The sequence below is a fragment of the Vipera ursinii genome, assembly GCF_947247035.1.
Source record: "Vipera ursinii genome assembly, chromosome: 2".
In the NCBI taxonomy this organism is placed as follows: Eukaryota; Metazoa; Chordata; class Lepidosauria; order Squamata; family Viperidae; genus Vipera; species Vipera ursinii.
This window is the reverse complement of record NC_139513.1, coordinates 284,487,458-284,515,106: the sequence shown is the minus strand read 5'-3', so window position 1 is coordinate 284,515,106 and position 27,649 is coordinate 284,487,458. Positions and strand designations below refer to the sequence as shown.

The window sequence follows — 27,649 nt, the reverse complement described above, 5'->3', positions numbered from 1 at the left end:
GTGATGCCCTGAAATCTCCATTTTGATACTGTAGCGGTATACATTTTGAAGGCCAAAAGTTTGTCATCAACCCTATCGCAAGAAGCGGACATTGCTGCTGGAGAAAACGTCACCAGTAAGAGGGTTAGATCAGACGATTTCAGCGCTACTCGAGGTGTATAACTGGCTGGTATAAACCTTGATAGATCTGAAAACCTGTGGACTTCAACTCCCAGAATTCCCCTGCCAACCATGCTGGCTGGGGAATTCTGGGAGTTGAAGTCCACACGTCTTAAAAGTTGCCAAAGTTGGAGACCTCTGTGCTAGACAAAGGATTCCAGATCTGGATGGTCAGTCTGGCTTCCAGGCATGAAGAAGAGCTCAGGACTGTGTGGAAGAGGAATTTTAGATGACTTGGGCGGAGTCGTCTATGGGGTTTATTTTATTTATTTATTCAAGAAAATTTACATGGTCACCTAACTCAGTGACTCTGGGTGGCTTTTACAAAGATAAAAACCTAATAGAAAACAATAGAAAGCAACCACCCCCACTCCATGGATGCCCCTATAAATATATTAATAAATAAGGGCCCATATAACAAGCCATAAGGGACGCGGTGGCTCAGTGGGTTAGGACACTGAGCTTGTCGATCAGAAGGTCGGCAGTTTGGCGGGTCAAATCCCGAGTGCCGCGTAACAGAGTGAGCGCCTGTTACTCGTCCCAGCTTCTGCCAACCTAGCAGTTCGAAAGCAGGGTAAAAATGCAAGTAGAAAAATAGGGACCACTACGGTGGGAAGGTAACAGCGTTCCGTGCGCCTTTGGCGTCTAGTCATGCCGGCCACATGACCACGGAGATGTCCTCAGACAAGCGCTGGCTTTTCAGCTTTGAAACAGAGATGAGCACCGGCCCCTAGAGTCGGAAACGACTAGCACGCATGTACGGGGGAACCTTTACCTTTACCTTTTATAACAAGCCAGAGTTGACAAGGCAGCGATGGTTGAATGTGTTGTCTCGATTTGCACAACATGCTAAGACAACATGCTTGAACCACAAACTCCTCCAACCCATCTGAGCCCGGTCGTGCGTGACATGTGTGAGCCCTGGAATTTCTTTATAAGCTTGTGGCCTTTTGGCTTGTTCCACTTGCTGTGTGAACCCAGTCCACCTGCCAGCGTGGATGGTTTTCGATTCTCTGCCAAGCTCCAAAGATGGGGGGGGCTTTTTCCTCCTCCCCCTGACAAGCAAGGTGCCCAAGTGGGGTTCGGGTCGAAAGAAAGAGAAGCAGAAACCTAGGAACCTGGAACGGCAAAGGGGGCTTGGAAGGAGTCTCTCTCACTTCTGATCAAGGTGGGCACCAGACAAAGCCAAGATGTTAGGAAAGACCATCAACTGGGGCGCCCGTGTCCCCCCCCTGAGCTTCTTCAGGAACCAGCTGGGGTGTGTGTGTGTGAGAGAGGGGATGGGGGGCAGCTTTGCTCCCCTTCTGCTCTGCCCCAGGTCAAACCCCCCCCCCTTCGAGGGAAGGAAGCGGCTTGGGGGAGGGGACAAGCGCTGGCTTTGGTCTCCAGCCTGCGTGTCTCCACAGACAGAGCCACCAGCTTGCCTTCCCCCCCCCCCACACACTCCCCTCCGTGCTTGATTCCCACCACGCACGGCTTTCGTAAGTCGTGGGCAGAGCCGCGCGGGGGAAGCGCATCGCCGAGCTGCCTGCGTGCCTGCCGTGCTCTGGCGGCGTAAAGCAGAGGCGTCTGGCGGGATCACTTTCCTTGCAAAGCTTGCAGGGCCCGGTCGCGGGTGGGCGGCGGAAGCCGGGGCTGAGCGACGGGAGCTGAGGGGGAGCCAAGGCTGCGCTGCTGCGTGGGAACGCGGCTCCTCCAGGAAGGCAGCTCCCCGCCTGTCTGGGTGCCAGATGGCGGAGCAGCTGCCGGCGTGACGTCCCGGAAGGCTTTCATCATTCCGTGGTGCCACTAGGAAGGTCCCTCCCTTCCCCCCCCCCCAAAAAAGAAGAATGGATTACGCGGTAGAAGAAGGCATTCTGCCCATGCTCAGAGGACCTCTTGCCTGGAGGGATGCTAGGCAGGCATCCCGGGGAGAAGGGCTGAGTGAAGGAAACACCAGAGACGACGCAGGAGTAGCTAGGGGTGGAGGGAGGCCGCCTTATCCCCTGCCCAAAAGCAGCTTCCAATTTGGGGAGGGGGCGGGAAGAAGCGTCTTTCCTGCACTGGGGGGGGCGGGGGAGTGCGGGAAACAAGGGTTGCTGGCGCTGCTCATATTTGCCAGTGAGGAAATGTGGGAGGGGGGGGGGAGGACACAGGCGAGCCCCAGAAATGCAGCGTCCAGACAAGACAAAGAGGGCCCTGGGGGTCTCTGCAGGGACAGACAAAGCAGGGGCCGCTGTGACTCAGCCTCTCCTGGGCTGACCTGGTTGAGGCTGTGGGAGGTGCAGAGGAGGTGGCAACGGAAGGCACAGGCCCGCAATCACAACTCCAGACCAAGCCCTGTCGGAGGTGGGTGCCAAAGAAGCTGCTGGTGGTGCTGGAAGGAAAAGGGGGGTGGTGTTAGAGAGGGCTCCGAGTAGTGGGGGAGCCCAGTGACCCAGACTGGAAGAGCAGGGGGAGGGGGGGCAGGAGTCTGTGCCAATCCAAAATGAGGGCACCAAGGCGATGGAATGAGGTGCCAATGCCCTCCTTGCAGACCCCAGGAAAGAGGATGCTCCGTAGCTCCTGGGCGAGGGGCTCCCTTGGCACACTGTGATTGTGGCAAGAAAGGTTCTCCTGAGGGCACCAGGCAGAGCTGGCAGGCCAGCCAGGAATTCACCTCTCCAGTCAGGGCGGCTGGGGGGACCAGGTGTTTCTCGAGCACTGAGGGGTTCTTTCAGGCACAAGATGCCAGAACCAGCCAGGAAGCATCTCAACGGGAGACCCTTTTATTGCTAGTCAGATGTCTTAGAAGAATCTCGCCAGGCTGGCAGCGTGTTCCTGGGAAGGCTTCAATACACTGCTTTCTGCAGTGCAAGGACTCTACCCTTGCCCCCACCCCACCCCTCCTGGAGGGGTTTAAGCTGGAGATTCCATACAGGGAGGGAGGAAGGAAGGAAGGAAGGAAGGAAGGAAGGAAGGAAGGAAGGAAGGAAGGAAGGAAGGAAGGAAGGAAGGAAGGAAGGAAGGAAGGAAGGAAGGAAGGAAGGAAGCCATTTTCTGTAGTGCAAGAACTCTAAGCTCACACACACCCACACCCCAACATCTCCCTCCAGTCTGGCTGGAGATTGCACTACCAATCTCCCCTGCATAAAAAGGGGAGGGGGGTTATATGTAGCAGGGTTTCTCCACCAGTGGGAGTCCATGATCCCCCAAATGAATGTGTTTTCCCTGGGATTAGGCCTAGGCAACAAATAAATACATCACAAATTAAAAATACATTTATAAATGAAATAAAGCAGAGGCACAACTGTGAAGCTTTATATAAAACGGGGACCACCTGTGACTTCCTCCACAGACCCTCCAAAAATGAACCACACAGTCGAGATTCTGCAAAGACATCACTACAGGTAATCCTTGACTTACGACCACAATTGAGGTCAACATTTCTGTGGCCAAATAAGACATTTGTTGGGATTTTTACCCCATTTTACCTTTCTCGCCACAGTTAAGTGAAACCACTGCAGTTGTTTAGTAACACGGTCGTTAAGTGAATTTGGCTTCCCCATTGACTTTGTTTGTCAAAAGGTCGCAAAAGGGGATCCCGTGACCTCGGGACACTGCGACCGTCATAAATATGAGTCAGTTGATCATGTAACCATGGCTTTTAAAGGCCTCAAACACACCATTTCACATGGACTTTTAATCACCATTTCATTTTAAAATGCTGAATCCAACTTTTAATTAATGGTTTGATGGCCCCCTCACTGCACGTTCCTAGCTAAACTAATACACTTTGAACCCTTCAAGGGCTCCTCCAATTCATTAAACTGTGCACCCCCAAAAAAGCATCACCAATCTTAAAATAATCCGATAGGGAAGCGTGTGTGCCACCCAGTTTGGCGTCTGCTCTTAGCGAACACCCAAAGATGCTTTCCCCCCCCAAAAGGTAACTTAAGAGAACTGAGGAAGCTTCTAGGATGTGAAGTGAAACGTTTTCAAGAAAGTCCAGTTTCCTGTTGGAAAAAGCACCTTGACAGCCGTGACCTGGTGGACGGAGACTCTCCATAGACTCTTGGCAAACAGTTATTCTGGCTGTTATCCTGGCTAGAGGCCACGTGTGATGATGGCTCAGAGCCTGCGGCTCTTCTCCTGGAACACTTCTGACAGCCATGCTCTTCCTGGCTCATGGATTCCTCCAGCTGGGCACCACTTGCCCCCAGCCCTGGATCATAGGGGTGGGCTACTCAGGAGCCTCTCTCATCCCTTCCCCCCCCCCCAGCAAATAAGTCCATCGTACCCAGCGCCGCCCGGGGCGCCTCCACGCCCCCGCGCCTCCTCCCGGGATTATTATTATTATTATTATTATTATTATTATTATTATTATTATTATTATTATTATTATTATTATTATTATTATTAATTTTATTTGTATACCGCCCTTCTCCCGGAGGACTCAGGGCGGTGAACAGGGCAGTAGTACATGTTAAAAGACAGAATACAAAAATTAAAAGAGATTAAACATAGTGCCCACAACTCTTACAATAGTAGAGTAGCCAGGCCAAACACAAGGGGAAGGGGCTTCCCCCTCCTGCCCCCAGAAAGTGTGAAGGAGCGGGGCGGGGCGGGGGCTGCTGGAGGAAGCTTATTTTGCAGGCCCCGCGAGGATTTTACTTGGTCTCGGCAGCGGGGGGGGGGGGGAGGCAGTTGCTCTCCGGGTTGTCTTTTGCAGGCAGCTGGTGGGAGATTCTTCCCCCTTCTCTCCCAACGGGGCCGTTGCCCGGCTCAGGTGCTTCCATCAGCTGCAAGGGGAGGGGGCGAAGCCAGCCAGCCAGCCTGCTTGCCTGGCTCCACAACTGGGGGGCCCGCGGATGCTTTCCCCAGGCAGGGCCGGTCAAGCTCTCCCGGGAGCGCAGCAATCCGCCTTTAAGCCGCCCCGAGCGGCACCTGAATCCCATCTCCGGCCGTCGCAGGTGCGGCTCCTTAAGGCCGGCCGGCCGGCCCTGCCCGTTTCACCGGCGCCGCGATGAAGCCCCTGCGGGGTCTGGCGGGCCAGGTGTCGGCCCTCGAGCGCTCCCTCCGCCTGCTGCTGGGGCTGCTGCTGCCCTGCCTGCTCCTCCTGCTCCTGCTCAGCGCGCTGCTCCTCTTGCGCTGGCGCCTGTGCCGGAGGGTGGGGGGTCCCAGCGCCGCCCGGGGCTCCTCCACGCCCCCGCGCCTCCTCCCGGGAGCCCCCAAGGCTGCCGTGCTCGGGCACGATCCGGCCGGCGGGAGGGGCAAGCGGCAGCTGGCGCAGACCGGGGGTGCAGCTCCGACGGGCCCCGCTGGCCCGCGGGCGCCCTGTTGCGGGAGGAGGGCGGCCGTGTCCTACCTGCCCGGATCCAGCCCTCGTTTGCTCCGGCTGGAGCGAGGGACGCCGCCGGCGGCAGCCGGTTCGTCCGCCACCGACGTGGAAAAGCACCCCGTCTTGGTGCCCCCCAACTCTCCCGTCACCTCCTCGAGCACTGGGGTAAGTAGGGGGCGTTTTTTTCCGGAGACCCCTCTTGCCTCTTCCTTTCAGATTTAATGGGCTGCCTCTTCCCAGCCAAGCTCCAGCCAGCCATGGTTGGGGGGTGGGGGTGGGGTGGGGGGTCGAACCTCCTACTTAAATGGTGACTTTGCTTCCCCTCCAACCTCTCAGCAAGACTTTTGAGGACCTCGCTGTGGAATGGAGCCTGCCGTCATCAAGGGCCCACTGATGGGACCCCCCCTCTAAGACCCCTAACCCTTAAAATGCTGCTCCACTTCCCCCTCCTTCAAGGCAGGACAGCCAGGCTTGGGATGGAAAATACCCAAAGTGTCCCTTGACTGGATGGAGGGGGGGAGACTTGGTTAATTTCCCCTTTTGTCCGCTTGTTCCTGCCCAAAACAGGGTGAACAAAGGGATCTTGGTGAGAGTGGGAACAGATCCCGGGAGATCCTTGGCAACTTGCTCCCTTCTCCCTAGGGTGTCCTGGAGAGGGTCTTCTCCAGCTGCCACACCAGCACCCAGAGGAAGCCCCGTAGATGCCGTCGGTTGGCATCAGGTACCCATTCCGGCACTGGGCCTTTTGAGTTTGGCAGCAGCATCCGGCCTGGGGACAGGAGGGTCCATCTCAACTCTGCCAACTACACGGCCTCCCAAGGGCCTGGCCTCGACTCGGACTTTGGCGCCAGTGCGGGTGAGTGGGGGGGGCGCCAAGAGGGGATGAGATGATGAGCTGCTTCTGGTGGGTCCGGGTTCTTGGCCCCCCGAGTGCCTCAAAGGCAGCAGATGAGTTGGAAAGGAATCTGAGGAGGGGGGGTGGGCTTCAAAGCCATGGGTCATGCCCACAAGAGGGTCCTCCTGGAGGAGATGGCTGAGTTCATCCAGACTGGCTGCGTCCCCTTTTCCAGAGGCCAGCAATTAATGGACTCCGAAGGAAAGGCAGAGGGAAAAGAGAGGACTTTGTGAGCTTCAGAGCAGCACAGCCACGGCACAGGCTGATCCAAGGGCTGTGAAGAGGGGGGCCATAAGGCAGAAGCCCCAGTCTGGGGTGGGAGAAAGGGTCAGGTGGCCCCACTGAACAAGGAAACGCATTCAATTTTGCAGCTATTAAGATTGTTGGATGAGCAGGCACAAAAACAGCCAGGGAAGTGATTGAAGTCTGGGAAATGGGCCCCTTCTCAGTCAGCAGGCGTACTGATTTACTACCAGCCTATAAAGTACTTAGAAGGCCAAGGCTGGGCAACAGAAGGACAGCTAATGATTTAAAAGCCAGCCATCAACACACTTTAATCAACAGCTAAAAAGCCACTTACGACGGGCACTATAAATGCCACACACAGAACAGTACACGCACTGCTAGAGGAGTTCCTCGAGGATGGGCTCCAGCATGAGTCCAAAAACTCAGAAGACAAAATCTCTGGTCCCAGTGACCGATCCAGATGGGATCCTGCAACTTTTTCCTGGGACACACATATTTGCCTTCATTCGTGTGCACCTAGGGTCAGCTGAGTGGCCAGTGTGTATGAGGTTCACCATGTCTAGGTATGACATAAGGCAGGGGGAGGCAACCTTGGCTCTTTTATGACTCGTGGACTTCAACTCCCAGAATTCCTGAGCTAGCACGGCTCAGCTTGGAAACCTCTCCCTTTTCCCTCAGCATAGCTGGCTCAGGAATTCTGGGAGTTGAAGTCCACGAGTCATAAGAGCCAAGGTTGCCTACCCCTGACCTAAGGTGTCAAGTGACCCACGCAGACAAAATTACCACCATATTTGAAGTCAGAATTCCTAAGTCAGAATCTTCAGGGGTCTAAAAGGAACTGAGCACTTCTCACAAAACCCTTGTCCCAACGTTATCATCTGGGGAGTACCCACAAGTCTCCCCGACCTCATAGGTCTCTGCCAGGTCAGAGAGGCCACAAGAGGCATGGCAGAGCTTGACCATGCCACTGGTGTTCGGAAAAGGGTCCTGAGCTGTCGGGCTTGGCCACAGCTTGTCTTGTTATTTACAAGGCAAAATGGGCCCCTGGTTAGGTTTAGGTATTATACAAACACAACCCTTTTTGAACTAAGTTGAGCACATTGTGAAGACCAAGTCAATTTCTCAGCCTCGTCAACTTTGAAGTTGTATGGATGTCAACTCCCAGAATGCTGGCTAGGGAACTCTGGGAGTTGATGTCCACACATCTTAAAAGTTGACGAGGTTGAGAAATTCTGGCTTAGAAGGTTGGCTGATGGCGTTGACGGGACTACCAGCCCAACCCAACTCAACAGCCCTGGTTGGATCTCCTTCCCTGTGACAGCTCACCCAAGGCCGTTTGAGCTGCGATGGCCACAACCTGGTCTTCCGAGCTAGTAATTCTTCTGACATTTCGAAGGCGGCCGCCTTCCTCGGCTTCAGCTGAAGGACGTGATTGCTTCTGACACCAAACCTCTTTAAGCTCATGACAGATCTACCAACACTGAACCAGATTGTCTTCCGCTAGAGAGAGGGTGATTAATAAAGAGGGATGAGACATAAGGAGGGTGGTGTTGTGTTTTTTTAAAACATCTCTGTAGTACTCATCTCTGCCAACAAATACGTCATCTGGATATGAGAAGCCGGGTATAGAAAAGGCTTCTTGGACACCCTTCCAGACGGACAGCAGAGTGGAAGAGGGAAAGCTAAAACAAAACGGATCCAGAGGGGCAACCAGCCGCGTTTGCCCCCTTTTCTCCTGGCACACGGAATGCCTGGCTCTTGCTGAGAGGTCTCCCCCGGGGTCTTTTTTTGTATTTCTTTCCTTCCTCCTCGTAATTCTGCAGACCACCCCCGTGCATCGCTAGCACGTTTTGCCCACATCAAGGCTTCCTATTTGGAGGATAACACAGAACCACGTAGGCTGTAGGTTGATAAAATAACGAGGCTGCTGGCAGAGTCACTGGATGACGAGGCGGCTTCTCTCTCTCTCTCTCTGCAGGCATTTCTGTCCGGATCTTGTCAACCGACAGCGAAGGGAGCCCCAACACACCCATTGTGCATCCCCAGCAAGCGGAGCACTTTGAGTGGGACTACTATGACCCCAGTTACAAGAGGAAAGCTCAGCTCCATCACTCCCTGCCTCCCATCTGCAGCAAGCAGTACTGGTTGTAACCCAGGAGAGTGCACACGGTGTCTTTGCCGGGCTTTGTATATGTGTGTATGTGTGGAAGAGAGATGGCTTGTTGGGATTGATTGTGCTGATTGATTTTAGTTGTCTGTCTCTCTCTCTCTCTGGCTTGCACTCTTAGTGGGAAAGAATTCCTGCACCAGTTGAATGTCTCTCCAATGGGAGTATTTTCACAGCACAAAAAGCTTCGTTTACACCTATCTGCACTCTTTATGCCAGGGGCGTCCAACCTTGGCCGCTGTTAAGACTTGTGGACTTCCAACTCCCAGAATTCCTCACCTGGCATGCATTTCTGGGAGTTGAAGTCTTAATGTGGCCAGGGTTGGATACCTCCCCTGCTTTATACAGTAATTCTGTGCCTAAATATGGACACTTTCAGCGTTCCCGGTGTGTGGCTGCCCACTTCATTCATCACAGTCTGTTTTCGCAGTCTTTTCAAGTACAAGACCCACCCCGACACTCGGCTAGGTAGCACTGAATCGAAAAACGTAGCAAGAATGCCACCCATCTAATCTCAATAACCCAAAGTGATGAACTCCTCACTAGGGATGGATGCATGCGGAAAGAGACACAAATCAACCCCACAGGTGCTCATTATCCTGCGCAGCAGCACAAGCCTAAGCAAGAGCTGCAAGGAGAGAGAGCTGGTGGGATACAAACCCAGATGCAGCGCGTGATGCTGATTTTATACGGCGTTTATTAAAGATAACTGAAGTTTTTCTCTTCCATTTGGTTTCTTTTTAAACGTGTATGAAAGCAGAGGCTGAGCTGATGTAACCTCTGTGTCTGTGGTCTGTCTTCCTGGGTGTGCACAAGACACACGGCCACAAAACAGCCATGTTATAACAAAGGTTGATGCGCTAAGGAGAACGCAATAGGTTGCAAGAATGAAACTTGCAAGACGAGAATCCAGTGATTGTTCAGATTACAGGGGTCTTCAAACTTGGCCCTTTCATGACTTGTGGACTTCAACTCCCAGAATTCCTCAGCCAGGCACGCTGGCTGAGGAATTCTGGGAGTTGAAGTCCACAAGTCATAAAAGGGCCAAGTTTGAAGACCCCTGGTTGAGAAGGTAGGAGAGTGTGACCCGAACCTCCTAATTTCTCGAACTATCTGTCAAATTTATGTTTTAGTGTGGGGTTTTCTCCCCAATAGGTTGGCTAAATCAATACCACCATTCTCTTATCTAGCGTAGCTTTTCCCCTCCTAGCAAGCTCTGGTGGAAAGAAGAAAACATACTAGCGCTGTCAATTTTAGGTTCAAAAGGAAGGATCATGATCTTTAAAAACAGGGCATTAAATAATAATGTTAAAGAAATGCTGAACACACATACATTGCAGGTGGTTCAAATACTCTTTGAAAGGTGAACTGCAACTGAATACCTGAAGGTATGCAGAGAGGAACTTTGATGTACCTCTTAGAAATATTTTCTAAGTGAACTGAATAAAACCTAGGAAAAAACTGACAACATTTTGGCAAAATCTTTGCGCTTCATTTGAATTCTGGCAAGCTTCGTCATCTCAAAAGGGCTCCTATTCCTGGAAGCCTACACACAGATCCTGCGAGCAAAAACACTGCACGACAAAAGAAAACATACACAGCTTTGGCAAACTGACGGAAGACGGTGCGCTAAACGGAGCTGCTATCCGAAATGCTAGAGGCTCACATCAGCGTCTAAATTGCAAAAACCATGACATTCCACTCTAAAGGATCCCCCCCTCCCATCCCGTTTTCTGGGAGTTTTCCAGAGGGAACGGCTAGCTCTTTTCATTCACTGTTTTAAGGATGGCTTGTACAGGAAAAAAAGATTACAATGGGCAGAGCCCAGAACAAACCATACGATGTCCCAGCATGTGGTGTGAAGTCAGCTGTAACTATCTGCCAAAACCTCGTGTGTCCGCATGAGACACCCACAGCTACAGAGCTTGTGGAAAGAGCAACCCCTCACTTCAGGCATGGTCTTGAGCTCCTTAACCGTCCCCGCACCTTTCAGTCAGGAGTGTGCAGCCATGATATTCCCCTAACTTCGGCAATCTTGCTATGTTTGGTTTGGAAAGACATCTGAGTTCAGCCAGTGTAGAGAGATCATGGGTGGCTTAGTTTCAGCGTGAAGTCAGCCTGTGTTGGTATAGATTACATAGTTCCACTGGTCGATGCCTAGAACCCAAACTCATTTGCTACACCAGGTTTCCCGGAAGAGTTTTCCACCCTGTAAATCCGAAGTTAAAACAGCAGCAGCCTCAGGAAGAGGCTCTCCTTCCCAGAGACCCAGGCAGCCAATCAACACTGGAAGGAAAGAGGGGAGGGGGGGGGGGGTCTGGGTGGGAACGAGGGTCCCTATTCCTGAACTTATTTCAATCCAGACAGGAGGTTTGATTGCAACAAACGTCAAATCGGATAAGCGTCTTGACTTGGGATTTGCTGAAGATGTTTAGCCACCTGACAGCCAGAGAGGCAGTTTACCGGAAACATCCAGAGTTTTGCTGAAGAGGCCACAGCCAAACAGCCGTACAGACTGGCCTCCTCGCTTAAGGCACGACATGGGATGCCCACCCCATGCGAAGGAGCCCTGCTGGTGGGGCAGAAAGGCTATACAGCGCTATAAATCAAAGACATAAAACAAATGATTCCAAACCCCACGGTGGTCTCGGACACCATGGGGCTTGCAAACCAGTGCTTAGTGCTTCTCTTTACCAATGAAATCAAGCCGTGGTTAAGCCAGGGATAAGCCTAAGGTATGCAAGCCATCTTTGTGAGGGGATCAGAAGACAACGTTCACCGCGGGCTAGAGCTGCACCTCAGTTTCCATCCTTTGACTGTGTTTGTTAGAAAAGGGAAAACCAGGCCAGCTTCAGCCCTTCTTCAGGATGAAGAAAGCCGTAGTGCAAACTTTCTGCTCTGCAGCCATCTTCCTCTGTATAGTACAAAGCTCTGAGGCTCACATCAACTTTAGGGTTCTTCAGAAAAATACATTATAAATACAAATAAAAACACGGAGCGCCATTAAGAGAGTTACTGAAATTAGGATAATTGGCCTGTGGGTGGAATGCGTCCATTGACCGACAAAGGGTGAATACAAAAAGAAGAATTTAAATCAGGAGATAATGAGGGGGGGCAGCCTCTCGTTAATTGCACCCAGCTCCTGCTCCAGAGCTGTGTTCTGTGAAGTTCCAGCCTTTTCTAAGAACTCCAACATTAAAAAGGGTTTTGTGTGAAGACTATTAAGCACACTTAGTCACATCCTACATTTAACGTTTTGTGATTCTGGGCTTTGGAGGGTACACAACCACTGGGAGCGTCTTCTATTCAAGCTCTCCCAGAACACATTTAATTTCTCCACATGCTTCAAGTGAATCATGCATCAAGTCAGTAACAGGCCAGCACTGGGATGAAGGTTAACTAAAGTGAGTTGACTGAGTTCCCGTTCGGAGGCCTTCGAGGGAAGAGCCGTACCCCCAACAGATAGTGCGGTGTGAAAAAAGGAGCAGGCGAGCTGCTCAGACAAAGCTCTCACGTCAGACCTTCATCCAAAGCAAAAGAAGAAGACCTGATGAGGCCAGTGAGCTTCACGTAAAGCCTAAGCAGTAGATACATCCCATGCTGGACTTTGGATTTTGTTTTTTTTTGTTGTTGTTGTTTCTCTTTGAAGATCTTTCACTTCTCACCCAAGACGTTTCTTCAGTTCTAACTCTGAAAAAGCTTCTTGGCTGAGAAGTGGAATGTTCTCAAGGAAAAAAAGAAACCACAATCCAAGAAAGTCCAGTTGCCTTTTGGAAAGGCACCTGAGGGACAACCCAGGTATGGAGGACGGAGACCCTCCCTAGACAAGCAGCAGGGACACACACACACACACCAAATGCAGGTAGGAGAAAAGCAGCAAAGCCCAGCGGGAGGGCAGGAGGAAGAGGCCGGCACAGCAGAGGAAGGCTCTTCCTCGAGGAAGTACTTGAAGCACAAACCACACAGCCACGTCCTGCCCACGGAAAAGCAGCTCCCGTTTCCTCTGTGGAAGGCGTCACCAGAGGAACTGGGTGGCCTTGGAGGAAAAGCTCCAAAGTCTATTTCCATCTTCCCCCAAGGGGGGAGGAGAGATTGCCAAACGAGTTTAATCGGGAACAAAGGAACAACATCTAGGCCAGCTTGAAGTTATGGGACTTTTTTATTTTTGTGGGTTTTTATCAATTTTTTTTTTACAGGCTATTGTTGCACCCGTTGCTAAAGCTGCTGATTCTGCCATAAAACTAGAACAGAAAATTTCCCAGAAGTCAGTTCCCCTCCTCCTCCTCCAACTGCCTGCCTACCTTCCAACCAAACCAGCCAACCAACCGACCGCCTTACATTTACAGCAGGCTCAGCTTAAGAGAGCCTGAGACGCAGCTACATGAGTCTGACCAAGGAATGAAGAAGCCAGGAGTCCGCTGGCCGTTAGGACCGCCCTGTACAATGTGGCCTGTTCTGGAGTTTGGTCCACTCTGGCTGCACCTTAACCATAGAGATCGTCATCGTTGTCTTCGCTGTAAACGTTGCCGCCGCCGCTGCCTCCGGTGCCCTGGCTGGGTCCAGCACCACCTTGGTTACCTGACGGGAATCTGCCAGGAGAAGCAGAGCAAGGGGGGGGGGGCGGGGGAGAGAGAAAGCAGGTGAGCAGTCATAAGAACAACTGGACTTCAGGCCAGATGTGGGGAGCCATGACTCCTGAGCTGGAGCTTGGAGATAACAGAAGCCGGATGCCAACATCTGGAAAGCCAAAAGGGATCCCCCACTACGGGACAGACTCTCCTAAGCTCAGAGTAGGTTCAGAGAGCCCCACATAGGGGAGGCAGACCAATGCAGGAAAAGCCTTTCTTGTTTATTAGATCTCTTCCTTCCAACTTAAGAGGTGTTCTTGCTTGTTTTCATGCAACCCCCTGTTCTGTGTAGACCTCAAGGAACCGGGGGTGGAGTGGGGAATCTCCGGATGCAATTAGAGATATGGAAAGAAACTGGGAGCACTGAACTGGGAGATGATAAGAGGCCGAGAGAACCAGTTGCGTGTGTTGATCAAGCAGTGAGACTGGAGCTAGGATGAGCCAGGTTCAGAGGCCCCCTTGGCCATGAGGTGGGGGGATAACCGGGAGGGTTCGGGCCAGGAATCCCAACTTATTTCACTCAACTCTTTTAGTAAAAAACTGGAAGAGGGAGCACCAAGGACACTACCTGGAGAATACGTGAGACAGAAATCTAGGAAGCAGGTGAGCAGAAAGCAGAGGAGAACCTCATCTGGTTGCCTGTTAAAAGTTATGGATGTCCAGACCAGCAGGCACCTGGCTTGGCCACCCACAAAGAGAATCCCTCCCCATTATCCCCTGCTGACTGAGGGTGTTCAGGAGGAGGAGGGGCAGGAGAGGAGAGGGCACTGGCTGTTGAGATGCCAGGTGAGATGCCCCATAAAGGCAGGTTCCCAAAACACGCCTCAGCGTACCTGAAGCTGCCAAAGCCACGGCTCTGCTGCAAAGTCTGTGCAAACATCTCGTATTTGCGGATGTCGTTGTCGCTGACTGACCGGCGGGCAAAGCGCATGGCTTCCTCAAAGTGGTCCCGACGGATCTCGGGAACTGGGTCGTCCTCTTCGACCTCCTAAACCAGAGAAAGTTTGGCTGTTAGCATCAGGGGACCCGGGAAGGTATCCAATCCTTGAATACCAGAGGGCGGACCTCCCCCGGCTGCAAGGCCTCACCCAGGAGCAGCCGCTCACCATGGCCGAGGGGTTGGTCTGCCTCTCTCGTTCCCGTCTGATCTCGCTCTCAATCGACTCGCGGATGGCCAGCTTGCAAGCTCGCTGGCAAATCTCTGTGAGGTCAGCCCCTGAGAAGCCATTGGTCATTTTTGCCAGGAACTCCAGATCCACATCCTGGAAGACAAGGAAAATTCCCACGTCTCGCATATGCCCATCAAGTCCCTGCTGACGGCTGGCTTTTATTCATCGGCCTCATGAACAAGAAACAGTACTCCAGGGAAAAATAAGAGAAATTTAAGTAATAATAATAATAACAACAGCTGCAACTGTAGGAGATACAGAGCACATTTTAACAATCTCTTTTCTACAGCTGTGAGCAACGGGGAACTGAAACTCTTCCAGTAGTGCTGGGCATGGCTCAACTCTTAAGATTCTACCAACGGAGTAAAAGACAGGAGAGGGTTACCAGGGCCTCAGAAGAAAACCAGACCTTGGAAAACAAGGAAGGTGCCTTGTTCACCTGCACAGAGGCTGGCCGGCCGGCCACCTGGCTGGCTGCAGCTCAGAAGTCTCTGCAAAGATTGCCTTTAAAAGGGCTTCAGGATTCCTGTTTGCTGACTGCTACTACTGATTTACAACCAAGATTCATGTTGGGCTTAAGCTTAGTGAAGGGGGAAAAAGAGGAAGCGTTGCCTTCTCGAGGATTCTCAAAGAATTGTTCTACTCCTCTGAATAGGTATTAAAGCCAAATCAGGATCTGAAATTAAACACAGACAGTCCTTTCTCTCTCTCTCACACACACACACACAAACACACTTGCCTTGGCGACAGGTGATTTCCGCAGGTTGGCTTTGAGGATGGCCACACGAGACTTCTCATCTGGCAGAGGAATGTAGATGAGCTGGTCCAGGCGCCCAGGGCGCAGGATAGCCGGATCAATTATGTCTGGCCGGTTGGTCGCACCAATGATGAAAACGTTCTTCTTGGTGGACATGCCATCCATCTCTGTGAGGATCTGGTTGATCACTCGGTCAGCGGCGCCGCCACCATCACCAATGTTCCCACCGCGGGCCTTGGCGATGGAATCCAGCTCATCAAAGAACAGCACGCAGGGAGCGGCTTGGCGGGCCTGCCGAGGAAAGGACACGGGCATCAGTTGGCAATGCACAAGAGGTCACCTCGGCTTGGGTGCTGTAATGGGCTGGTTGCCGATTGCGCCAGGCCCCGAAGGGCTCAGACTTCCTGGCAACGGTTATCGCTGTTGGTCTTCAGGGGCCACAACCTCAAAAGCTCTGCTATTTTCTTTGTTCTCTCACTCTTATCCCTGAAACCTCCAGGACTTAGAAACTGCTGGCCAGTTTCATAATTTCCAGATTCCCTGCAAACGTTTGGATACATCCCTACAGTCATCGGAGCAACCGTGATGCCCCTACCTCGGAGAAGCCTGAGGTAGGCAGTACTTGCAGGTACAAAGATGGTATGTTGGACTTTTTCAGTTTCCAACAAAACAAAACAAAACCAAAGCTAGAACTCTTTACAATTATTTAAATGTTGCACAGAGCTCCCAAGGATTTTTTTTGGGGGGGGGGGGGGTTAGGGGATTAATTAACAATGAGGCAATGAATCCTGGGTCAGAGGAGGAACTGGGACCTTTTGACAGGGATGGCACATCTCCCTCGGCATGCTTGGAGAGGCCAGGGGCTGAGGATGATGGTGTCCCAGGCCACTCAGGCACTGGGGGAGGCGGCTGATGGGAGGGAGAGCTGCCTGCGCTCACAGACATGAAGGAGGATCGGCTGCTGACAGGCAGTGGTGTTCAGAGGCCTCCCCCACTCAATCCAAGGACACGGAGAGTAGAGAAGAGGCAAGCTCAAAGGAGGGCTGCAAGGCTACTCCAGATAAAGGTCACCTCACCCCGCCCCACAAGGAACACCTGGTGTGGGCTGGCTTGAGGAGAAGCTGTGGGGAATCTGCCTTTTGCCAGGAACAATTGTTTGCTTTGGCCTGCACTACCCCGGCTTTAGGAAAACTCAGCCTTGACTCTTCTTTCTGCCTGAGCCTTGCCTCTGCCCTGTGGACCTTGCCCTGCGAGTGTGCACTTTCTCTTTGGACTTCCTTCCTGCCTTTGCAAATTGGCTTTGGTTGTTGACCGGCTTGGGTTTGTGGGACTGAGGGTGGCTGCCTTCAGGGATGTGTGGGTCCATTGGACAGCAACCGTTCGCTGGGGCAGCTAAACAGGGCAATGAAGGACTCTTATCGATGCCTGCTTCTGCCTAGGCCAGAGGTCCCCAACCTTTTGGGCACCAGGGACCGGTTCTGTGGAGAGGGGTTTTTCCGCAGAACAGAGGGGGCGTGGTTTTGTGTGCTGCCTGCATCTTGCGGATGGGGCTTTGTTTGTTTGTGCGGACCGGTTGCTGGCATGCTGCGGCCCGGTACCGGTTCCACAGACCAGGGGTTGGGAACCCCTGGCCTAGGTGACCTGGGTCATTATCACCAAGCGCTGCACTGAGACCTCCAAGTGAAATGGGGGGGGGGGAGAAAGAGGAGAAAGCGGAGACTCACCTTGTCAAAGATCTCACGCACGTTGGCCTCGGACTCTCCAAACCACATGGTGAGCAACTCTGGGCCCTTGATGGAGATGAAATTGGCCTGGCATTCATTGGCAATGGCCTTGGCTAGCAGGGTCTTACCACAGCCAGGGGGCCCATAAAAGAGAACCCCTTTAGATGGGGTCATGCCAAACTTAAGGAATTTGTCAGGATGCTCCACTGGGTACTGGAGAAGGAAGGGATTCAATGTCAGCTCCAAGAGGAGATAGGGAAAGAGAACAATTTGGACACCAAAATCGCCTGCCCGTGGCTTCCGGCAGGATAAATCAGATCAAACCAAGGACAGTAAAACTAGTTCAAAACTACTGTTTATTTATACGGCCGCTCATCTCCTGGAAAGTGGCTCTGGATGGCATGCAACCTTTATCCTCCCTCCCATCAGTGTGTAGATCCCACTTCTACTAATGATTGCAGCCATTGTCAGCAAAAATCACAAGCTATTGTCTCACGTTTACAACAAACACACTAGAGGTAGGTGATTTAAAGATGAAGCAGAAGGTAAACCATGTTATGATGAATGTAACAAGCATCAAAATAATTCTGCAGCTGAACCCATTAATTTACTCTTCTGGAATTTAGCTACTACAGCCCCCAATCTGACGTTGACAAACGCTTTTAAAACAGCTCAATAGCTATTTTTTTGGCTAAGGTGGGAGTATACCCAGCCAAAAGCTCATATCACAGGGCCTGGCTGTGTTCCAAAGGGCTCTGAAATCCTGGCTTTTTCCCCAGGCTCAAAGCGTGTGTGTGTGTGTGTGCGTGCGTGCGTGTGGGGGTCTTGTGTAACTGTCTTTTATTTTTTGCTTTTCTTCAAGACATTTGGGTTTTTAACTGTTTTTTATGTTTATCACAAAGTCTTGTTATAGAGTTGGGTGGCCTTACGCAGTCAACAGAAATCAACAAACAGGGGGATCTTAAATTTCTCTAATGATTTCACAGGCCCTGAAAACAGAACCATTGAAAACATAAGACTTACCAACTCTTTCAAAACTGAGACTAATTTTTAAGAACATATGCTTTTAACAGCTAAGAGGGAAAAAAAGCAGACTCTGACCCCATGGTCTCTGCTGCAACCTCCAGCTAGCAAGCAGCTGAGGAAATGGCACAAAACGGTCTCACCTGAACCAGCTCCTGCAGTTCCCGCTTGACGTCTTCCAAGCCTCCGATGTCTTGCCAGGTCACCTGTGGGACTTCCACTACGGTCTCGCGCAGTGCTGAGGGATTGCTCTGGCTTAGAGCCCACTGGTATTTGCAAAGAGACGAGGAGGGAGAGAACGTGTGGCTATGTTTGATCAGGGCAGTCGCTCCGGATCGAGAAAGGGGAAAAAAAAACACACCCCACCCCACGACTGTCTTACCCGGAAGTCATCCATGGTAACTGCAAGAGAGTTCATCACTTCAGCATCAATAGTCTCATCTTCAAGGTCAATCAGGTCCATCTTCTTCCGAATGGCTTGCAGGGCCGCCTCTGAGCACAGCGCGGCCAAGTCAGCTCCCACGTGGCCGTGGGTCTCATTGGCCACCTGAAGCAGAGGAGGAAGAGAGGTAAGCATCCGCTCCTGCCTGGAGAAAGTGGAATCCGGCTTCTTCCACCGGAAGGAAGGGATCCAGGACGAGGCCTAGGCTCACTCGGCCCTCACTGACACCCAGGTAAGCAGAGATGCTCCTTGAAATGCTCTCTGGCTTTGGACAAGGCAATTCATCGAGATTTAGCCCCGTTCGGCGAAGTATTTCTGAGAACGCCAAGTGCAGAAATCTGCCGTGTAAAATGTCAGGCTTGACCCAGTTTGAGAACTCTCAAATTCTACTGGTCTTGTGCTCCCTCTTCTGGCCGTTTCCTTCACATCAGTCAGTTCCTGGCTTCGTTGTCTCATACCTGCCGCCACATTCGTAACTCACTTCACTTTTTCCACCTACAGATCTAGGTAAGGGCCAGGCCTGTGGGTCTTGGGGCAGGAGAGACAAAAGGAGCTAGATGCAACTAAGAAAAATGGGGGCCCATCCACCCAGGAAACTGACCATTCTCAATGGTGGTGTGGGACGCTTTCTGGTGGAGACGACCCCTCCCTTTAAGAACTGCAATGCACAGCCCAAAACTATTCCCGGGCTAAATAAAGGACTGGTCTTCCCAGTTGCAATGTATGGCAGTGAAAGTTGCACCATAAAAAAGGCTGAGCGCCAAAGAATTGAGGCCTTTGAACTATGGTGCTGGAGAAGACTCCTGCGAGTCCCTTGGACTGCAAGGCGATCAAACCGGTCAGTCCTAGAGGAGATCAACCCTGACTGCTCTTTAGAAGGCCAGATCCTGAAGTTGAAACTCAAATACTTTGGCCACCTAATGAGAAGGAAGGACTCACTGGAGAAGAGCCTAATGCTGGGAAAGATTGAGGGCAAGAGAAGAAGGGGACGACAGAGAATGAGGTGGCTGGATGGAGTCACTGAAGCAGGAGGCGTGAGCCTAAATGGACTCCAGAAGGTGGTAGAGGACAGGAAGGCCTGGAGGAACGTTGTCCATGGGGTCGCGATGGGTCGGACACGACTTCGCAGCTAACAACAACAAATAAAGGACTGTCTTCCTCATTCTTCTAATCCTGTGGAGGTTCACGACTAACATCACAACGGTTCCAGCACAAGATCAGCGCTTTAAGCTCCCAAGGGGAGGGAATTTAGGTAAGCAATAATAGCTTTTAGCACCATTAAGCGTTAACTGCCATGCACGGTCTCATTTCACGTGGTTCCGAGAGAATCTGAGCCCGAGCAACGGCTTTAGCCAGCTGGGTGACTTTGGCCAGGCACTCTCAGCATAACCCACCTCACAGGGTTGTTGTGGGGAAAATAGGAGGAGGAAGGAGTATTAGATAATGTTTGATGCCTTGAGGGAGGGAGAGAAAAAAAGGGAAGGAGGGAGGAAAATAATAATTTTAAATGAACCCACCTCACATTTTGGCATGATTGTTTGATCGCTATTATCGTGACCTGCTACTAACTTTGCATTGCAACGTTCTAATTACAATTTTGAAGGAAAACAAACCAACAAAGCAACCCACCTGCTCCAGATCCACATCATCAGCCAACTTCATGTTCTTGGTGTGGATCTGCAAGATCTCCAGGCGGCCGGTAGCGTCGGGGATGCCAATGTCCACCTCCCTGTCAAAACGACCTGCAGGGGACCAAGAGCAACCGTCACCTTTCCGTCTGCCTGGACAGACCCGCCCTCTGCAGCGTCCAAGAGTTGACAGACCAGCAGGGCTCAGACCAGGCTCAGCTGAGACTCCACACCGCCGTCTTGACACACACACGGGGTGGGGGGGAGAAAGAAGGACTGAAGCTTTACAGCCTTTGGGGATAGCTCCAGATCCCCCACTCAGGAAGGCCTCTTGCAGCTTGGACAGTGGCCAGCTATGAGCCTCATTCTGTGCATGCCAAAGCCCCAGAAGGCGGGACAAGAAGCAACGGATGGAAACTAGTCAAGGAGAGAAGCAACCTAGAACTAAGGAGAAACTTTCTGACAGTTAGAACAATTAACCAGTGGAACAACCTGCCTCTAGAGGTGGTGAATGCTCCAACACTGGAGGTTTTTAAGAAGAGACTGGACAGCCATTTGTCCGAAATGGTATAGTGTTTCCTGCCTGAGCAGGGGGTTGGACTAGATGACCTCCAAGGTCCCTTCCAAGATTGATGATGATGTCTCCCAAGCACCTCTCTTTGCCCGTTTGCCACCACTGGCAATCCAGGTTTGCTGCTGGCGTGACCACCGACTAGCAGCTGATGCTCCTGGACTTCCTTCTCAAGGCTGGGGGTGGAAACAGCCAGAGCCATTTGTGGCCTCCAGGCCCTCCAGGGCAGTCACACTGTGATTGGGGAGTTTGTGGTCTGGTCCCTGCCAAACTGGTACCCCGGCACAATGGGTGAGGGGGGGGGGCGCATACATTTGATCTGGTCTTCCCTTTTGAATGAAGGTGAGACACGATCTGGACGCCCGTTTTTCTTTGCTTTGATTGGATCACTTCCTTGTCAAAAGGCAGCTCATGGCAGCCGTGGGCCACTGCAATGTATTGTCCACTTTTTCTGGATGACATCATTGTCATTCTCTTTTTTTTAAAAAAAAATTTAATCTGCTCTGATGCCTCACCTGCCCAAACGCCGCGAGGAATGGGGTACAAATACAGTGAGACCCAAAAAATTCTGGTCGCTAAATACATCGTGGATAGGTCTGAAGTGATCAAGAGTTCAGAAATGGTGATGCCACCACCACCCATTTTGCTATGGGGCAACTAGGGCCCCTGAAGCACCTGATACACTGACCTCAAGCCGAGAGGCCTCACCAGATGGACCCTCCCCAATGGGGCAGATTCCCGGGTTCTAGAAACCTGAGGAGGAGTAAGAGGGAAGGGCGGCCTACGGACATTGGAGTAGGCTCTCCCTCTCCAACCGACACCCAACAGCCTCTTCAAGGAAGCAATAAATATTAGCGTTGCTAAACGGAGTTAGAATTCTCTTTATGTGCGGTTGTTGCTTTATCTTTTTTTTTCCCCTTTTACATCCTCCTTTTCCAAAACATTTCTTTTTTATACCTAGAAATTTGGCTTCCCTGATTTTATAACGGGATTTCTCTTTAAAATCTTAAGCAAGGCAGGTCACATCCTGCATCTCTGGACCTCCAGCAGAGCAATCCCAAGCAGCTGCCTGCCTTTTTCTCCCCGGGGCTGGGCTGAAGGGAGACCTCCTAGGTCAGGGGTCGGCAACCTAAAAAAGAAAAAGAGCCACTGGGAACCGGTTCCATCACAAATTAAAAAAAGAGGGAGCCGCGTGCGTGTGTCCATGCACGCGCATGCGCAAAAAGGTTTTTTGCGCATGCGCGGACGCACGCGGCTGCCATTTTTTAAAAAATGAGATGGAACCGGTTCCCGGTTGCCTGATGGCGACGGCCCGTCTGCAAAGCTGCCGCTTTCGGCAGCTTTGCAGACGGGCCGTGGCAGCTTCCGCAAAGAGCGGCGCCCCTGCCCATTCCGAGAGGTGCGCGCGCACCTCTCCGAACGACCGGAGGTGCGCGCGTACCTCCGCGCGAATGGGCAGCGGTGCCGCTCTTTCAGGAAGCCCGCCGCGGCCCGTCTGTGAAGCTGCCGAAAGCGGCAGCTTAGCAGACGGGCCGCGGCAGCTTCGGCAAAGAGCGGCGCCCCTGCCCATTCCGAGAGGTGCGTGCGCACCTCCGGTCGTTCGGAGAGGTGCGCGCGCACCTCTCGGAATGGGCAGGGGCGCCGCTCTTTGCGGAAGCTGCCACGGCCCGTCTGCTAAGCTGCCGCTTTCGGCAGCTTCACAGACGGGCCGCGGCGGGCTTCCTGAAAGAGCGGCACCGCTGCCCATTCGCGCGGAGGTACGTGCGCACCTCCGGTCGTTCGGAGAGGTGCGCGCGCACCTCTCGGAATGGGCAGGGGCGCCGCTCTTTGCGGAAGCTGCCACGGCCCGTCTGCTAAGCTGCCGCTTTCGGCAGCTTCACAGACGGGCCGCGGCGGGCTTCCTGAAAGAGCGGCACCGCTGCCCATTCGCGCGGAGGTACGTGCGCACCTCCGGTCGTTCGGAGAGGTGCACGCGCACCTCTCGGAATGGGCAGGGGCGCCGCTCTTTGCGGAAGCTGCCGCGGCCCGTCTGCTAAGCTGCCGCTTTCGGCAGCTTCACAGACGGGCCGCGGCGGGCTTCCTGAAAGAGTGGCACCGCTGCCCATTCGCGCGGAGGTACGCGCGCACCTCCGGTCATTCGGAGAGGTGCGCGCGCACCTCTCGGAATGGGCAGGGGCGCCGCTCTTTGCGGAAGCTGCCGCGGCCCTTCTGCTAAGCTGCCGCTTTCGGCAGCTTCACAGACGGGCCGCGGCGGGCTTCCTGAAAGAGCGGCACCGCTGCCCATTCGCGCAGAGGTACGCGCGCACCTATCCAAAGGTTTGGGGAGGTGCGCGCGCACCTCCGCCCATTCGGGGAGGTGCGCGTGCACCTCTCCAAACGGGCGGTGCCACTCTCCATTTGGAGAGGTGCGCGCGCACCACTGCCCGTTGGAAGAGGTGCGCGCGCACCGGGCGGCTGGGAGCCGCAAGAGACGGCTCAAAGAGCCGCATGCGGCTCCGGAGCCGCAGGTTGCCGACCTGTGTCCTAGGTGAAGAGTAGAAAAGCCGCCCCCCCGACTAAACTGACTAAAGACGGCCATCTTTCCCCCATGGAACCCACGGAAAGGGGTCCACCAGAGAGAATTCCAGTTATCCTCCTTCCAGCTCAGAAGAGCCACACGCCACATTTTCCCGGGTCTTATGTTAATTTTTTGCTCCAAAAGATACATTAGGGCTTATTTTCCGGTTAAGTCTTATTCTCGGGGGAAATACGGTACTAAATACGGTACTCTGGAAAGAGTACAGAGAAGAGCAACGAACACAATTAGGGGACTGGAGGCTAAAACATATAAGAAACGGCTGCTGGAATTGGGAATGTCTAGTCCAGGGGTATCAAACTCAATTTCACTGAGGGCTGCATCAGCATCGCGGTTGCCCTCAAGGGGCTGGGTGGGTATGGCCTGGGTGTGGGCATGGCCAGGGTGGGCATGGCCTACTGGGTGGGCATGGCCAGCTCTACATCGTTTGCATCAAGGGTGCCTATGGAGGCCTGGGCAGGAGTGGGACAGATCTGAGGGTCTCTGGTGGAAGGAGGGTCTCTGGGCCAGGGCCAAGGCAGCGGGGGCCGTTCCCTCACTGTTTCCAGGATGGCTTCGCGGGCCACATGAAACCACTTCGCGGGCCGAATCCGGCCCCCAGGCCTTGTGTTTGACATGTCTGGTCTAGTCTAATAAAGAGAAGGACGAGGGGGGACATGATAGCAGCGTTCCAGTATCTCAGGGGCTGCCAGAAAGAAGAGGGAGTCAAGCTATTCCCCAAAGTGCCTGAAAGCAGGACAAGAAGCAACGGATGGAAACTAATCAACGAGAGAAGCAACCTAGAACTAAGAAGAAATTTCCTGACAGTTAGAACAATTAATCAACCTACCTCCAGAAGCTGTGAATGCTCCAACACTGGAAGTTTTTAAGAAGAGACTGGACAGCCATTTGTCCGAAATGATATAGGCTTTCCTGCCTGAGCAGGGGGTTGGACTAGATGACCTCCAAGGTCCCTTCCAACTTTATTATTATTATTATTATTATTATTATTATCAACCCCAGAGTTCACAAGTTCATAAGCAATGAAAGTTTGAAAATTCCACAGGAATTTTTGACTACTGGCACCCCTGGACATGGCTGTGCTAGACAGTCTTGACTGTTGCAAAAGGACAGTCCACCGACAATCAGCAACACACACACACACACACACACACACACACACACACACACACACTGCTAGCCCACACATCCCAATATACAGCCCTCCCCTCCCCCCTCCTGAACGGAGCAAGCTGAGTTACCAAACCGCCGGAGGGCTGGATCGATGCTGTTGGGTCTGTTGGTGGCAGCCATGACAATGACGTGAGCTCGCTGCTTTAGGCCATCCATGAGGGTCAGCAACTGGGACACAATGCGCCGCTCAACTTCCCCATGGGTCTACAGAGAAACCGGTTGAGTTAGGCTTGGAAGGAAAGGGCTTGGCCCCGAGGAAGGGACGCCAAAGAGAACACCTAAAAGAAGGAAGGCTTAAAAGCAAACAAAATGGGGTTCCTCCTTTGGCAGCCTAGACTAGAAGTGGTTAATCCAAAGAACAAAGAAGAAACATCTAAAGACTCTGAATGTTAACACTGGTCAGGAAGTTACAAGACAAGAATTCCAGGAAAATCCCACTTGCAAACAAAACTCTCCCTTCAGGCAACCTTGGGAGGGAAAACCCTGTGGTTGGCGTCCCCACATTTCCTTCACACAGAGGGGAAGGGAAAGGGAAAGGCTCCCCCGCACATGTGTGCTAGTTGTTTCCGACTCTAGGGGCCGGTGCTCATCTCCGTTTCAAAGCCGAAGAGCCAGCGCTTGTCCGAGGACGTCTCCGTGGTCATGTGGCCGGCATGACTAGACGCCAAAGGCGCACTTGCATTTTTACGTGCTGTCAAACTACTAGGTTGGCAGAAGCTGGGACAAGTGACAGGCGCTCACTCTGTTACGCAGCACTCGGGATTTGACCCGCCAAACTGCCGACCTTCTGATTGACAAGCTCAGCGTCCTAACCCACTGAGCCACTGCGTCCCTTTACAGAGGGGAAACAGTTCCCCTATTCCTCCAGGTAGGATGAGCTTCATCTCTCCCTTATTCTGGCAGGGATTCTTCCTTCAGCAGAGAAAGGACTCTCAAGCCAAAGGGGCAGCTTTGACCTGGAAAGCCTGAGGCAGCTCAGCGCCATTGCTGCCCTCCAGCTTCAGCTTGCCCTGCCCTAGGAGGCCCAAGAAGGCCCCCACCCCCTCCAAACCCAGGCTGACTCTGTAAACCGCTCAAGAGGGCTGTAAAGCACTATGAAGTGGTGTGTAAGTCTATGTGCAGTAGCTGTTACAAATGTCGGTCACGTGACTACAGAATGCTGCAACTGTCATGTGAGCTTGCTGTCACGTGCCCAGATGGCGACCACATGACCACCGAGGATAGCTGAGTGTTTTGAGGAATTCTATTACGATAGGCGTTAAGACGAGCTGGACAATTTTTTTTTGACAGGTTTTCCCAGACCGACATCAGGCAAACTCAGGAAATAAAAACCACTTGGGTTTCCGGAATGATCTGCCGTTGGGTTACCTGGGAACATATGGAAAGCCCGTCGAAGCAAATTCTTCAGCTCGACTTCTACTTAAGGCCGAGTCACTCTGAATCTCTTTCTTGCATTCGCCCCCGAACCCTGGGGGCTCAGGGCTATTTCCCATCCCCTCTGTGTCCCGAAGGCTGCAACACCCCCACACACAAACCTTCTCTCTCTTTGGAGCAATGGCATCCAGCTCGTCAATGAAGATGATGGCGGGCGCATTCTTCTCAGCTTCCTCAAAGGCCTTGCGCAGGTTGCTCTCCGACTCCCCTGCTAACTTGCTCATGATCTCAGGACCTGTGGAAAAGCAGGGAGAAGGCACTTGCCTCGGGAGGTAGCCCAAAAGAACATGCAGTTCCTCACTCTGCTTCAGAGGGGCACAGCCTGGGGTCCCAGAGCGCACCTGGACCCAGAGACCTCCAGTATCTGTGGCTGAAATTGAAAACCAGGAAGCACATGGCTGGGCAGCCCTCTCATCCCATCCCATGGATGCTTCATGCTAATTCAATAGAAATGGACGTGAAATGAAATTTAGCTTCATTTTGGTTCAGGTCCTCACCACTACTTTGGAGAGCTTAATGCCACTGCAGACAGCCCTCGGCTTGCAACCACAACGGAGGCCCAAATTTCAGTTGCTAAGAAAGAGCGTTGAGTTTTGCCCCGTTTTACGACCTCTCTTGCCTCAGTCCTTAAGTGAATCGCTGCAGCTAAGTTAGTAACCTGTTTGCTAAGTGAATCTGGCTCGCTCATTTAGTTTGCTTCTCAGAAGGTTGCAAAAGGGAATCAGGTGACCCCGGGACACTGTAACGGTCATAAATATGAGTCAGTTGCCAAAGGTTTGGATTTTGATCACACGGCTGTGGGGATGCTGCAACAGTCGTTAAGTATGAAAACTGGTCATGTTACTTTTATCAGTCATGTTCTAATTTTGAACGGTCACCAGATAAGCTGCTGTAACTCGAGGACTACCTGTACTATTCTAGCAAACAAGCAGTGCTATGGGCCACAAAGCCTTTCCAACTGTTTAGCATTACTTCAGTTAAGTCTGGACAGAGATATAACTTAACATACACACACAGCCTAAAAAAAAAAGCACCGTCTGCTTCTTTTTGACTGGCATTAACTGCACTGTGAAGCCTGTGCACCTCCTTTTAAGTTTCCTTAAAGGCACCTGGAGGTTTCCAAGGATACCGGCTGGCTTCAAAGGCAACCGAAAGCGAGAGCATCTTTCAAGCTCGAGTACGAAATGCTCAGGAGAACTCAGAACAAATCAGACTGTGTCACTAAAAAGACAACTCTGTTTTACATTGCGACTCTGACTTTCCCCTGTGGTGTTTTTAAACTATTGCTTTTGATCTATTACTGTCTTGCTTGTTTTTATTGCATTATTAGCTTTAATTTTGCTTGGGGTTATTAACGAATGGGAGAATCTTTGTAATCAAAATTGGAAGAATTAAGGAACTGCACGTTGAAGGTTCGGTACCTGCTGGCAGTCCTGTCTTGCGTTTCAGCCACGCAATGCACACAGTTGAAACGGTCAACACAAAGCTACTCACCATTAATTAGAAAGAAAAATGCTCCGGTCTCATTAGCCACGGCTCTAGCAATCAAGGTCTTCCCGGTACCAGGCGGACCGTACAAGAGGATTCCACGGGGAGGCTGGAGAGACAGACACACATTTAGCCTTGGCACATTAAAGGACCAAAGACTTAAAAAGACTCCCGGAATTCTGCGAGTTGAAGTCCACAGGTCTTTAAAGCAGCCAAAGTTGGACACCCCGGCTTCAAGTTTAAGCACCAGCATAGATATTGCGTAGGGTAA

At 52.2% G+C, this 27,649-nt stretch overlaps 2 protein-coding genes across 2 annotated transcripts in view; one reads left to right on the top strand and one right to left on the bottom strand.

Annotated features, from left to right (window-relative positions):
• Positions 1–5,143: 5,143 nt before the first annotated feature.
• Positions 5,144–8,750, top strand: LOC310636589 (protein huluwa-like; the record flags this gene model as incomplete). The annotated part of the gene is made up of 3 exons (XM_083356538.1): positions 5,144–5,623; positions 6,101–6,314; positions 8,578–8,750. 3 exons carry the CDS (start codon positions 5,144–5,146, stop codon positions 8,748–8,750), a joined length of 867 nt encoding a protein of 288 aa, XP_083212664.1.
• A 4,162-nt stretch (positions 8,751–12,912) lies between these two features.
• The window catches only part of VCP (valosin containing protein), a 34,595-nt gene continuing 19,858 nt past the window's right edge, over positions 12,913–27,649 (bottom strand). The window contains exons 7-17 of the mRNA XM_083354811.1: positions 27,385–27,487; positions 25,992–26,125; positions 24,525–24,660; positions 20,139–20,251; positions 18,450–18,614; positions 18,211–18,333; positions 17,045–17,257; positions 15,303–15,611; positions 14,501–14,656; positions 14,228–14,382; positions 12,913–13,355 (exon numbers count right to left, since the gene is read on the bottom strand). Coding sequence (XP_083210937.1) covers positions 13,250–13,355; positions 14,228–14,382; positions 14,501–14,656; positions 15,303–15,611; positions 17,045–17,257; positions 18,211–18,333; positions 18,450–18,614; positions 20,139–20,251; positions 24,525–24,660; positions 25,992–26,125; positions 27,385–27,487 — 1,713 coding nt within the window. The 3' untranslated portion in view covers positions 12,913–13,249. The remainder of the gene's footprint in view (positions 13,356–14,227; positions 14,383–14,500; positions 14,657–15,302; positions 15,612–17,044; positions 17,258–18,210; positions 18,334–18,449; positions 18,615–20,138; positions 20,252–24,524; positions 24,661–25,991; positions 26,126–27,384; positions 27,488–27,649) is intronic.